This window comes from Leopardus geoffroyi, chromosome B1, assembly GCF_018350155.1.
Source record: "Leopardus geoffroyi isolate Oge1 chromosome B1, O.geoffroyi_Oge1_pat1.0, whole genome shotgun sequence".
Taxonomy (NCBI): domain Eukaryota; kingdom Metazoa; phylum Chordata; class Mammalia; order Carnivora; family Felidae; genus Leopardus; species Leopardus geoffroyi.
The window spans coordinates 56435117-56447941 of NC_059327.1; the positions used below are offsets into that span (position 1 = coordinate 56435117).

Here is a 12825-nt window from a genome sequence, read left to right on the forward strand (position 1 = left end):
ACAAATGTTCAATTACTTTTCCAAATTAGCAGGATACTTGTAATAGGAAAAATCTCAGACTTCTCTGCCAAACGATAACAAGCACAGGTTCTATATTTACCTTTCAGATCCTAACAACCTTTTCAGCTTCTCTCCTTCTGCTCTGTTTTCGTCTATCTTCATTGTCCTTGGGGACTGGCCCCTCACCCTTCCACGGCATCAGCCTTCTTCTGGCCTCTCTTGTTTGCTGTCAACCAGGACCCTACATTCAGCTCTTTGTATCAAAGCTAGCCCCAACGATACTTATTCTCTGTCCTATAAAATATTTTAGTTGTATGCTTAGTGTTATCATTCAACCATTTACAATTTTGTTCCTACCTCTATCATTGTGTGTAACTACAATGAAGACAGTATCAGGGACTATCAATCCCAGTCACTTCTTCAAAGTCCTCACTTGCCTTAGATTATGTGACTGTTAACAGTGTTCATCATTTTTCTTTTTATGAATCCAGAGTGCACAGACTCAAATTCTGTCTTTGTGCCTTATGTAACTGTGTATTGAGCCATTCAGAAGGACCTATCTCAATGAATTGTTGAAAGATTAAATCAGTAAATGTGCAGGAAACAATCAGGACCACATAAATATCACACAATAACTGACATTTCTCTATGTCTTCTATATATAACTGAAACATGTATTTCTTATAAAACAATTTAATCCATCCCTAAATTATGGGTGTGTGCATGCCTTTTCTTAATAGCAGATTGTAAGCTAATTGAAAACAGATTTATCTCTTAATCACTTACTTGCCACAGGGAGTAGCACAGTATCGTGCACATAGCCAATAAACATCTATTTTATCAATGATAAATTAACAGGGATATGTTTTTATATTTTATTATATTTTTACTGGGTGTGCCCAATATTAAGCTTACTCACTACTTTCAATGAATATTCTAAAAACTGAGAAAAAGGTAGCAATGCTGTTTGTTTAGCTTCCCTTGAGTATTTACTATGCATCAGGCAACTTACATATATTAATCCAATTGGTTTTCTCTGCCATGTTTTTATGAGATAATATCTGTGTTAACATATGAAGTCCTGAGGTTCAACAATGTTAAGTGACTTGCCCAAGATGATATACTTTGGTTAGTGGTGAGCCCAACATTAGAAACTGAAGTATCTGCCCTTCCCTCAGCCTCATCCCAACCCTGTCTAATTTTGGTAAAAAGATGCAGGTCTGTATTCTCCTCCTAGAGGAATGAAGCCCTGTCTAGTGGGTTCAGAGACCAACCATATCATTCTCTCCCTTCTCTACATGCCCATGAAACATACAGAAAATTCTACCATTTGGTGCTTGTTTCTTTGTTTCATGACTATAAATTTTACCTCACCAATTTTCTATTTAGAAAATTAAAAACAGGCACATACAATATGCTTTCTCTGTGTCTCCTAATTCCACAGAAGGGAGTAATAAATTCTGTACAGTGGCTTCATGATTTTGATAGTTTCTATTCTCCTTTTAATTTTTTTTTCTTCAGAATAATTCAATCTCTCTCATGACCAAGATTTAAACAACAAAAGTAGTTCTCTGATTCTTGTTTGTAATTAATGTAGAGACAACAAAATGTCTCGATGTGAGGCATGGGCTTTATCTCTTATGGGAAATGAAAGGGGTCACTACAAAGAATTATTACTTACAAAAATCTCTTCTATTAAATGCTTCAATTTTTTAATAACTTTGAATGCAATATACCAAAAAATTTAGTCATTTTTTTGCAATAAATGATTATATGAAAAATAAAATTAACAACCTGTCCTTAAGCATTGGAACAAAAAAATTACAAAGAAAAAGCCCTTTTATTTTCTAGACCTTATTCATGTGAACAGTCCCTCCTTTCCAGATTTAACACATCAATGACAGTCCTGTACCATATTCATTGTGCTGCTGTGCTCTCTTAACATCACCTTGAGAAGAAAAACCATCTGTAAATATTTGTTGAACAAACACTAATTTCCTTGCTAAAGGCAATGATTGCTTATAAATGATCACACTATGTATAACAATAATCTATATTCATTAACCCTTATTGCCTGCTGTTCCAGATACCAAGCATTGGTCCTCACTGTAACACTGCAAGAAAAGTACTGTCATTCCCAGTTGACTTCAGAGAAAACTGATTTGGAGAAGATCAGTGACGCTGAACCCCACCGAGGGCGAAGTGCTGGAACCAGAATCTGAACCCTGACAATTCGGTGCCAGAGCCACCGTCATTACGTATTGAAGGAGAACAAGCCAGTACGGAAATTCTGATATTTCTCCTAAAATTAAGTTCAGTTGGATTCTTTTGCTGAGGAGATATGCCAAAAATATGGGAAAAGGAAAGCCCAACTTACTCAAACTTGGGTGGCGGCCCTGACGATGCGTTCATTTTTATTATGATAAAACAGTTCAAAATGATTTGTAATAAAATTCCACGTCTCTGGCTTTCTAGACTTCGAGTACCGAAAATAACATTCCATGAGTAATTGAGCAATAAATTTAAAATTAGCCTTCTCAGCCCTCATCGAGACACCAGCACTCCTTGCACCAGACAGCTGAGAGCCACCGTCATCCTCTATGGCACCCATGACAGGGTTGATTCTATTACCAGATACCAAACAGATCACCCTGTTTATAATCCATGCAACTCTAACCAGGCTAAATCCTTGCTATGAGTGTCACACTTGCAAAACAAATGTAAGTACTTCTAGACACAGAGGCATTTTCTTTATTTCTCTCCATGCCTTCCTAGCATTATACTGATAATGATTTAAATGGTGCTTCCAACTCGGTGGACTAACAGCTTTCTTATGGATTCAAAGCAATGGAAAAAGCATAAAGTTACAAAAGTAAGTGAAAAAAGCTGCAGAAAATCAAGCAATTAGGGGGATTTTTTTCCTTATAAGTGAGGCGATGTATGTGGATATGTGTTGCTAAATGAATAAGTGAAATGAATACTTTGAAAGTACGGCTACTCCAGCCCACATTTCCCCCATCACACTAGAAGTAGAAGAGTTGGAGAAAACATTCATGTGATTTGCCTTTAGCCCTAAATACACCTTTATTTTTTCACCCTCCTTCTGGCCACCCAAGCTGAAGTTTGATAGTAACAGACATCAGCATATTAGTGAGGAATAGTGGTGGTAAGCATGTTCTTGAACATTCGTGGATGCCCTGTGTCTTCTTTACAACCCTTAAATAAACCCAGTATACATATAAGTATGTGTGTGTCTATATATCCTCAGTGGAACAATAGTTTTTATTTTGTTGTTGTTGTTGTCATCATCCCTTCAAGAATTACAACTACATTGAGATAATTTAGGAATTGTTAGCTTCATATGGAGAACAAGTATCCAGTTTATGAGTATGTCTTTACCTTTACTATCACCCTGAGAACCTGCTATTTCGTGGCACATTTGCACCTTTGATTCTGTAAAGGTACTTGTGTAAATACATGTGAACATGAAGTAAAGAGAAGAACGACATGGTCCTGTCAGACAGTTTTAAGAATTGAAAGCATCCAGGGGCGCCTAGATGGCTCAGTCGGTTAAGCGTCCGACTTTGGCTCAGGTCATGATCTCATGGTTTGTGAGTTCCAGCTCCGAGTGAGCCTCTGTGCTGTCAGCCTCGGAGCCTGAAGCCTGCTTCAGATTCTGTCTCCCTTTTTCTGTTCCTCCCCCCCGCTCGCTCTCTCTCTCTCTCTCTCAAAAATAAATAAAGATTTAAAAAAATTAAAAAAAAAAGAATCGAAAGTATCCAGTGCTCACCTCTTCATCATCAGTAAGCCAAGCAAATGAGAAATGAGTGACTGCTGAGACAAAGCACAACCTCGTGGGCTTCCAGATCCTACTTACACCCCTGAGGTCTTTTCTGAATTTCATCTGTATCCGCTCCTTTAGGTTATTCTTGATGTACCTTAGCTGACTTTGATCTGTATAACAATGTTACAAGCAGAGACACAGTTGCAAATTTCCCTAAAGGTGGTGGCCACTCCTGACAAAACTTTAAAAAACAAACAAACAAACAAACAAACAAACAAAAAAACAACCTCAATTCTCTTCTATATGCTACTTAAGCACCCAAACTTCCTTACCCTTTTCCCTACATTCCACTCTTGACTTGGTTTCTTTTATAGAATTAAAAAAAATTAAAAAAAGAGAAATTTACAAGAGGCTAATTGATTCAGCACAACTCATCCAACACAGCAATGAACAAAAGAAAACCTATCTAATTTTTTACCAGATTGTGAACAGAAGACTGTGTTTCACACAGTCTCCCAGGAGGCAAGGTGATGAACTAATCATGTTGCGATCTACGAGGTCACAGCAAATAATTAAGACACTTGTTACAGTGGTCTGTGTGGTGCAATCCTGTAGCGAGTCAGAATGGATTTTCCATAAATTCAAGAAAAGGTCCTTTAAAATCCTAATTTAAAACACTACATTTTCGCTAATTAAGAGCAGTGTGGCTCAAACTAATGCATCATTTTATATCTAGTGTATTGATAATCCTGAGTGCAGGAAGACAGAAAACCTTAAATTTTCTCGCCTGTCCTTAGTTAGCTCTTCCAATATCTGAGGTGTTTGCTGGAAAAGAAACACAGACACACTCTACAGCTTTAGTGATCAGCATGACAAAGGAAAGCAAGGCAGCCTGCATACACTATCAATTATCTGACATCTTCACATCATACAACAGGTTTAAAATGCCACAGGAAAAAAGGATGCTCTTAGCCAAAAGAAAGAATCCCCTCGAATTGTGGTGCAAATTAACATTAGAAGAGTTGGTCAAAGATGCTGAGCAATCTTTCAGGAGAGGTTTTGTTTTGTTTTGTTGTTTGTTTTTTAATGAAGGTGAAGTCCCACATCTGTCATGGACAACTTACATGTGGCTCTGACTACAAACAAAATATTACCACACAGTACTTTCCATGCCCAGGATGTGAGCTCAGGACTTCACATTACCTGAAGTGGCAAGCATGATTAGCCCTATTTCACCACCTGGGATTCTGAAGTACAAGAAATGAGAAGGTTCCATAGTTTAAAAGTGACTTGAGCATCTAGTTTTTGGTTTTGGTTTTATTTTTCAATGTGGTAAAAAAAAATAAAATCTAGGGCAAACATAAGTTTCTAAAATCATTCTGAATAATTCTGAAAAAATGTCTGCTTTAAAATTCAGGAATTCTGACTCTGGTTGTTTAATTTCAAAAAGAATTTACAAAAATATTGATCTTTTTCATATTCTGAACATTCTTGTATTATTTCTGCAAGTCATATTAACTGTAACTTTGTTGCTAAATTACAGCTACTTTTTTAAATTAAACTTTTTAATGTATTTGGGAAAAAAGTGTTTTGGGGGTATTTTTTTTTTACTTATTATTGTATAAGCAATTAGGAAGAAAGGCACAATGCTGAATGAAATAGTTTTGCTCTAAAACATTGTTTTGTTCTATGTATCACCCTAATGCACAGCTTAATTATGATCTAAATATATAACTTTAATTTAAATGCAGCTGAAACCAGAGAAGAGTCACAATTCAAATTTTAAGAAAAAAGTGAAATGAAGAATTACTACACATTAATCATATGACAATCATCCTCAAATATCATATGCATTATCAATAGATCATTTTTAATAAATGTATACATTTCTAAAGAAAATAAAGGAAATAATTCTATCATCCCAATAACAGCAAAAAAGTGACAAATTCAACTGAAAATAACACGACAATCATTATTGATAAATATAAACCAAAACCACAATATATTTTTAAATTTTTCTAAAACCTTAAAAAAGTCAAAAGCATAAAAATTAATTTCAGTAACTTGATTCCAACTTTGCAGAGCCCAAACAGTAAAATCCGCATTTTAATTATTGCCTTATTAACATTATTTTTTCAATCCCCTTTGGTCATGTGAGAGAAAAGAGAAAAAAAAACTTTTAGAGGAATAATCTGGGAATTTTTATTTTGTATTTTTTCTCTTTTTCACACCATAGATGTAGCCAATGTTCAAATATTATGGGAATTATCCTAAATATTATTCTAAACGTGAAATGACAATAAATACAATTAACTTGTAATAGTATAAAACTGAGAAAAAATGTGGAAAGTACTAAACTTTAGTGTAGCATGAAAATTAGTATGTAGTTTCTATCAGCATTTTCTGTTTACCCTCACTTTGTCTCAGTTTATCTTATAAATACATTTCATACTGCATAGACAGACAAACCGTTAGTGATGTGCTCTGATAAAATACAAATTAGAAGAATTTAAAAAGTATTAGCCATCCTATGATTTTCAATTCCCATAAATTATTTCCCTGCAGGTCATTGTAATAATTAAACTATTTAAAACAGTAAAGGTTTTCAGTTCTCGTGACCAGCACATCACAGTTAGAACCAGAACTGCTGTTTTACCCATAAGTGCTTTAAAAATAGACCGCTCACGTGGACACGTGACTTGTTTTGAATAGCTTCAGTACTTACTGCTGTCAATGCCTCAATCAGCACATTATCCCTACCCTCATGATTTTACAACTTAGTGATAAATATAGTAAAAGATGGCTTTTGAAGAACATTTTAGCAATTAACCATGAAATAGTCTTTTTAGAACAAATTGCTAAATTTAAATAACACGTTACCCAATAGTCAAATTACATGCTTCAGTTGGAAACCTGGGTGTTTGGCGGACTTAGTAACATTGATTTATAGATACATTAGCAAAATATTATTTCACAATATTAGCCATGTTAATTCATCACTGCGAGTCACTTTTTATTTGGTCGAGTGTGTATATATACATATCACATATACATACATATGACTTAACTCTTACTTATCCAATACTTGTATAATGATGTCAACTATCCTCATTTTCTTTCTAATTATATTTAATAATGGAATAAAACCAAGAAAAGCCTATCTTTTTCTGTTTTACAATGATTTCTGTCAGTAAGTGATAATTTCTACCTTTTAAATTTTGTTTCTATAAGGAAATATTACTGTTTAAAACTCTCAGGTTAAATACTACTAAAGTACGTGACTGACATTCATTTTATGGCATATTACTGTCTATCTTTACTCTCGGTTTCAAAACTTTCACATGGGATGGTTAAACTGGAATGTCACCAGATACGCATCATTTATTTAACCACGCAGTATAGGAAACTTTGAGAAACAGCCCCTTCTCTTGCCACCCTATGCCTTTCACACTCATTAATTTATTACCTAATATTAAGTATCATTACCTAATATTAAGTATTACCTAATATCATTAAGTATCACAGAAGAACCAGAAACAAGGAAACCCCTTTGGAAATTATAAGTCAGAGAGTTGATTTGGCATATTTCATTTTTTTAATGCCATTGGACACATTTCTCATTAAGAGTCAAAATCAGTAAGAGCGAGTGTGAAAGTTGTAAAGATCTCATTAATAAGATTAATTAGTGTTTTATGTTAGCTATACGGCAAATACTTCAGCTGGTTATTGTTAATTGAGTTAGCAAAATTCAGGGAAAAATCATTTTGCTTTTGTTAGTTTAACTATTTTGAAATAGAAATTTCACATAATAGGTATTAATTACTAACGTTAATAGAATCTTGTTTCGTATCAAGGATTGGAGAAAAAAGCGATCTAAATAGAAAAAAAAAGTTTCACATTCAAAGTGCCCATCTTCTTTTTTTTCACTGCAATAACAAAACAATATACTTCAAATCAAAGTTATATCCGTATAGAAGGGATGATACAGATCGACCACTAAATGAAAACATGTCAACATTTTTCCTCAAAATTCCAATCCACCAAAAGTCCACAGACAACTAGTTACCTTTAAAGTTTAAAGACTGGTAATGAGTACGTGTCAAAATGAAAAATCAGATTACTTCCACGTATTTCACAACTAACCACTCACTGTGCAAAAGATTAAACTTTGTTAAGTATAAGAACCAATATTTAATTACCCTTTATACATTGCTATTGTCCACAAATGTACTTTAATTTAAACACACTGTATATGTGGAAGGCACATAGTGTACATGGGTGATGACCCTTGAAATTAAGAATATTAATATTCTGAGGTGATCCATTAAGACTACTTTAAAAAGTGTTGCATCAAAACCACAGAGAAGGCTGCATTCTATTGTTAAAAGTTTAATGACAGAAGATGTTATATTTGATAAACAAGAGATTCAACAATATTACTTATCAACATTTTGTAAAGGTTATTTTGCATTATTACTCACTGAAAAAGATAGTTATTTTGATCACTGTTAAGTCATGAGTGATGCACATACTAACAGACTGTATTCTATGTAAAAACAAAGCATACCACCGCGGTGTTTCAGATATGAAGGAAAGCTTTTAGCAACAAAGTGTTATCACCAGGTTGTAAAACTGAACGGACACTTAATAACTCTGCCTGTATACCCAAACCCACCACCTTAGCAACAGAGGAGAAAAAACAGAGACTTTAAGTTTCCACAGAGTAAAAAGCTGTTGCTAAGCAAAAACTACAACCAAAAATACAGAAAATTGTAGCTTGTTTTTTGAGACCTACTTCACAAGTTTAATGATTTAATTAGCCCGGTTCACTTTAATATAGATACCCAAACCAGATGAAAAGCAGCAACAAACTCCTGTGACTGAACTTGTACCAAACCCACTTTCACATCCCACAAATTAGCAGTTCCCTTTCATCCACCTCAAAATCAACGCAAAGACCAAGTGAGAAAGACTGTCTTTTCTTCCTGTTGACCTCTCTTGGCCTTCTTTTCTAGTTTATTTTACATTTCACCCATGTCATTGGTTGCGATCTTAAGACTACTTACTTGAATCCCAAAGTCTCTAGTCTTGTAATATCAGCTCTGCAAAGACTTGGGAGAAAAGCCAAGGCGACCCCACGCTTGCTTCCTTGTGTCCCCGCGAGTTGCACGCCTTACCATCCTCCTGTGATCTTTCTCCAGATGGCACTTACCTGCTGCTCCCCGGGTTCTGTAGATTTCACCAGGTGCTTATCCTTGTACAGAGACCAGAGACCAATATTGGGCAGGAAAATTAAAGCCACCATGAATAACAAAGTCATCTGCAGAAATCTCTTCTGTTTCCTCTTCATTGCAAATGATAACAGAGAAGAAAAGTTAAAGGAGATGGCTCCCTGACTGGTTCTTGTGTTTAATGCCAAAGTCCTTTCCTCTCCCCTGCGAAGCACCAGAAACTGAGGAGAAGCTAAAAACTTTTGTTGCGTGCTCAGCACCAGTCTGCACGATTCAGAGGGAGTTGGGCATCTGCAGAACAAACGCACAGTTACTTTCCCCCCAGAAAACTATGACGAAGGCATTATCTATTGGCTTAGAAGTAAATGACTTGACTGAGGAAATCATTAAGCCTCCCTTAATATAAAGCAATGGAGTAAACAGGATGATTGCACACATAATCCTAAATTATGAAAGTCTATATACGGCATGCTAGATACGTAAGAACACGGGAGTTTTGGTGTTTTCCCCTCCCTTAGTGAGGGAGGGTCGGGGAAGAGCGGGTCAGTAGCGGGAACTGCGTGGGAGGAATCGGCTCAGCCCCAGCAAGCGTCAGGTAGAAAAGTGTCCGCTTTTGACATTGGAACACCACCTTCCTCGTCTTCCCCGAACACCTCCTGCTGTGCTCCCCCTGGGGTAACCCACCTGAACTCAAGTTCAACTCCCTCCGAAGCCAGCGTGCTGGCGGGCTCCACGCGGATCCAGGGACTCCGGAACACAACTCCTGTTCGGATGGAGGTCCACAAACTCCTGGATGCTCACGCGCGGTCTCAACTGTCCTCGGCAGGCGGCGGCTGGCGAGCGGGGAGCCCGCTGGAAGGGAGGCTACAGATGTCAGCGGAGTCCAGCCAGGGAGTGGAGGCGCCGCGCCGCTTCGCCTCGCGCAGCCCCGGGAACGTGCTCTTCCGCGAAGTGAGCGCTCTGCCCATCAATCTCTTCCCCTTCCCGCGTGACGCTCTCACGCTCCGCTGTTCATGTTACCATTCTTTTCCGGCAACTGAAAGAACCCAGAGAAACATCACGAGCACCTGAAGGGCGGTGTTCTGCGCGTCCCCTCCCGCGAAGGGGACGGAGGCCGGCGAAGCCGAGTCTGCGCCGGGCCGGGCGGTGGGTGAGGGCGCCGGGGAGGGCGAGCCGCAGGCGAAGCAGCGCCGCGCTAGCTCCGGGCTGGCCGCTCCGCGCTCGCTGGCGCCTGCCTTCCGCCGAGACGCTGCCGGTGCCGACCACGTGCGGGAGCCCGAGCCCAGGAGGGGAGGGCGGGCCGCCGGCAGGGGGTGGGCAATTCCGCCCAGCTTCCAGATCCTATATAAACAAACCCTGGCGCGGGCAAGAAGAGGAGGGCGAAGACGCCGCGGGACGCGCACTTGCGGCTCCCAGCCTCCGCGGAGCCGCTCTTGCTCGCCCTGGGCTGCTCCGGCCGACCTCACACCGGCAGAGATACCAGCTCCCCCACTCATCTCACCCCAGAGGTGCCAGGCCAGAGACTCCGGAGGAGAAGTCGCCGGCGCTCGCGGGTTTACCCCGAATCGTCCATGGTGCGGGCGGGCGCGCGGCGAGCCGGGACGCGGCGGCGGCGGCGGCAGGAGGCAGAGGCGAACCCTGGAGGGGCCGGTCCCGCCGAGAGGGGCTTCCTGGGCACGTGTCCCGCCGCTCAGGCCAGGTACGCGGTGGGGAGAGGAGGAAAAGGATCCCGAAGCGACGCGGAGCTGAGGTTCGGGGTTCTCAGGCAGCAGCTTCTGGAGCGACTCCGTGGAGACCCAGGGCGCTATACTTGGGTCTGCAAACACCCGGGGCCCCGTTAAGATTTGGCAGTGCCACCCCGCTCCTGCCCCGCCCTGCTCCTCCGCACTGAGCGCGCTTAATCACTGCAAGGGCTACCTGTCCCTCTGACCTCGCACACTCCTCCCATGATAACCGGAAAATGTGGGGATCGAGGTAAGCCTCTGGCAGAAGGGACTCCTCCCTCTCCCCAACGTATAGATGCACCAACGCCCCTGAGCGCGCACGACGAACCTGGGCAGCCTCTGCAAGACACCTGCGTGCCTAGCAACGTGCACCGGCCACTCTTGGGGTCCAGAGCTCGTAACTCCTGAAGGAATGGGGGCTTAGCTGAGGCGACATGCATGCATGTAGTGCCCCCTGTATCAGCCTTGTCTCGAACCAAAAAGAAACGCCATGGCCAGCTCTTTGTTACCAGCTAGATGTGATGCCCACATACTTGGGATGGATGAGACTGTGGGCCCTAGAACGGCTTTTTGGTATTTTCTCTCTTCTTTCCTTCCTCTCTTCTTCATCTCTCTCGCGCGCTCCCTCTCTGTTCTCCACCCCCTCCCTCTGCCTCCCACTTCCACTCTCTCTATCCCTTTCTCACTTGAGAAAGACACTGATGTGAGGGTGAAGAGTTATGCCTTCAACTCCTCACATAATTTTAAAATGTATTTGAACAATATATGTTGGCAGTATGACTGCATGAATAAAGCTTTGTGCTGCAATATTTGTCTTTGTGAATCACTTGCATTTCAAAAGAGTACATAAACACATTTAATAAGTGGTTTTAAATATGTCCTTTATGTAAAGACCAATTACCCTTCAGTTTTACAGAAATGCAAGAATCCAGAGAGCGAGGGGCTTAATTCTTCACCACCCTTACATGCGAGCGCGTGCGCGTGCGCGCGCGCGCGCGCGCGCACACACACACACACACACACACACGGCCTTTTGTATTCTGCATTATTTTCTAACCTTTTTCTCTCTTAGCAAGTGGAGTTCTGAAGCATATTAATATGAATTCTGAGAAGCCATGTAGCATGGAGAGATTTTACTGGAGTGCTTGGTCTTCAAGGAAAGATTTTTGGAGATTTAGTTAAGTATATTGGATATTTTCTGCCTTATTTAACAATTAACAATTAAAGTTAGAGTTATTAACAATTATGAGATAAAAGTACTCAAAAGTAAACTAAAATATAAACTAAATATAAACTAAAAAAAAATCCTTCACATTTTAAATAATGTTTTCTTCATACCTTTAAAAAAAAAAAAAAAAAAAAAAAGGCAGCCCTGGATCACAAATAGACATACTGTCATTCTGTTTGCTAAATCCTAAGATTCTGACTTGAAATGTGTTTTATTTTTGTTGCACTAGCAAATGGTCTTGCAAACTGTACACACTCCCAGAATATTGTTAGTTTCCGTGAATGGGTATAATAACTTCCCACATCAAGTTCATGCAGAATACATGGCAAAAACTAGAAGGAGAAAATTATTATGTTCACTCCTTGTACTGTGTAGCTCCAAACAATCACTGTTGCTTTTTCTTCCATTTATTATTTATTTATTTATTTATTTATTTATTTATTTATTTGAAACATTATTTCCCTTCAAGCTGGTCTTCTTTTACAATTCCACATACAAATTTCCAACAGAGGACAATGCTTCTAACTAAAATTGATCTTTTAGGTTCAGTTTACAAACAACACACACACACACACACACACACACACACACACACACAATAACAGTTAATTCCTTGGTTCAGGTAATCCAGAGTAATATGTATATATAGAGAGCCATACTCTTTACATTAGTTACTAATGTTGGTTTCGTCAAAATCCTTATGTTTTTAAAATTTGTCTTATATTCAAAGGCCACTTTTTACCCCTGTTTGTTTCTCCATTTTGTTCTGATTCTACTGGGAATGTCGGGTAATCTGAGTCCCATGTGCCTAGCAATGAGTTAACAGCTACAGGGACACATAGGAAGAAATGGAGCAAT

At 39.4% G+C, this 12825-nt stretch overlaps 2 protein-coding genes across 4 annotated transcripts in view; one reads left to right on the plus strand and one right to left on the minus strand.

Annotated features, from left to right (window-relative positions):
* GALNTL6 (polypeptide N-acetylgalactosaminyltransferase like 6) overlaps positions 1 to 10644 on the minus strand; it is a 1206818-nt gene extending 1196174 nt beyond the window's left edge. For 2 of the 3 annotated variants that reach the window (XM_045463030.1, XM_045463022.1), the window contains exons 1-2: positions 9700 to 10139; positions 8997 to 9306 (exon numbers count right to left, since the gene is read on the minus strand). In XM_045463030.1, coding sequence (XP_045318986.1) covers positions 8997 to 9134 — 138 coding nt within the window. In that variant the 5' untranslated portion in view covers positions 9135 to 9306; positions 9700 to 10139. Of the gene's footprint in view, positions 1 to 8996; positions 9307 to 9699; positions 10140 to 10516 lie in introns of those variants that run through there. The other variant, XM_045463018.1, reaches the window with a different exon arrangement.
* LOC123596362 lies at positions 9426 to 11546 on the plus strand. Its single transcript, XM_045474921.1, has 4 exons — positions 9426 to 9430; positions 9534 to 10016; positions 10089 to 10714; positions 11035 to 11546. Exons 1-4 carry the CDS (start codon positions 9426 to 9428, stop codon positions 11145 to 11147), a joined length of 1227 nt encoding a protein of 408 aa, XP_045330877.1. The 3' UTR covers positions 11148 to 11546.
* The last annotated feature ends 1279 nt before the right edge of the window (positions 11547 to 12825 follow it).

Bases quoted from the DNA above. Each gene is read 5' to 3' on its own strand.
- LOC123596362 (XM_045474921.1), top strand. The intron at 10,017-10,088 runs GCTCCGCTGTTC...GAGCACCTGAAG, and splicing joins TTCCCGCGTGACGCTCTCAC to GGCGGTGTTCTGCGCGTCCC. The intron at 10,715-11,034 runs GTACGCGGTGGG...CCCAACGTATAG, and splicing joins TGTCCCGCCGCTCAGGCCAG to ATGCACCAACGCCCCTGAGC.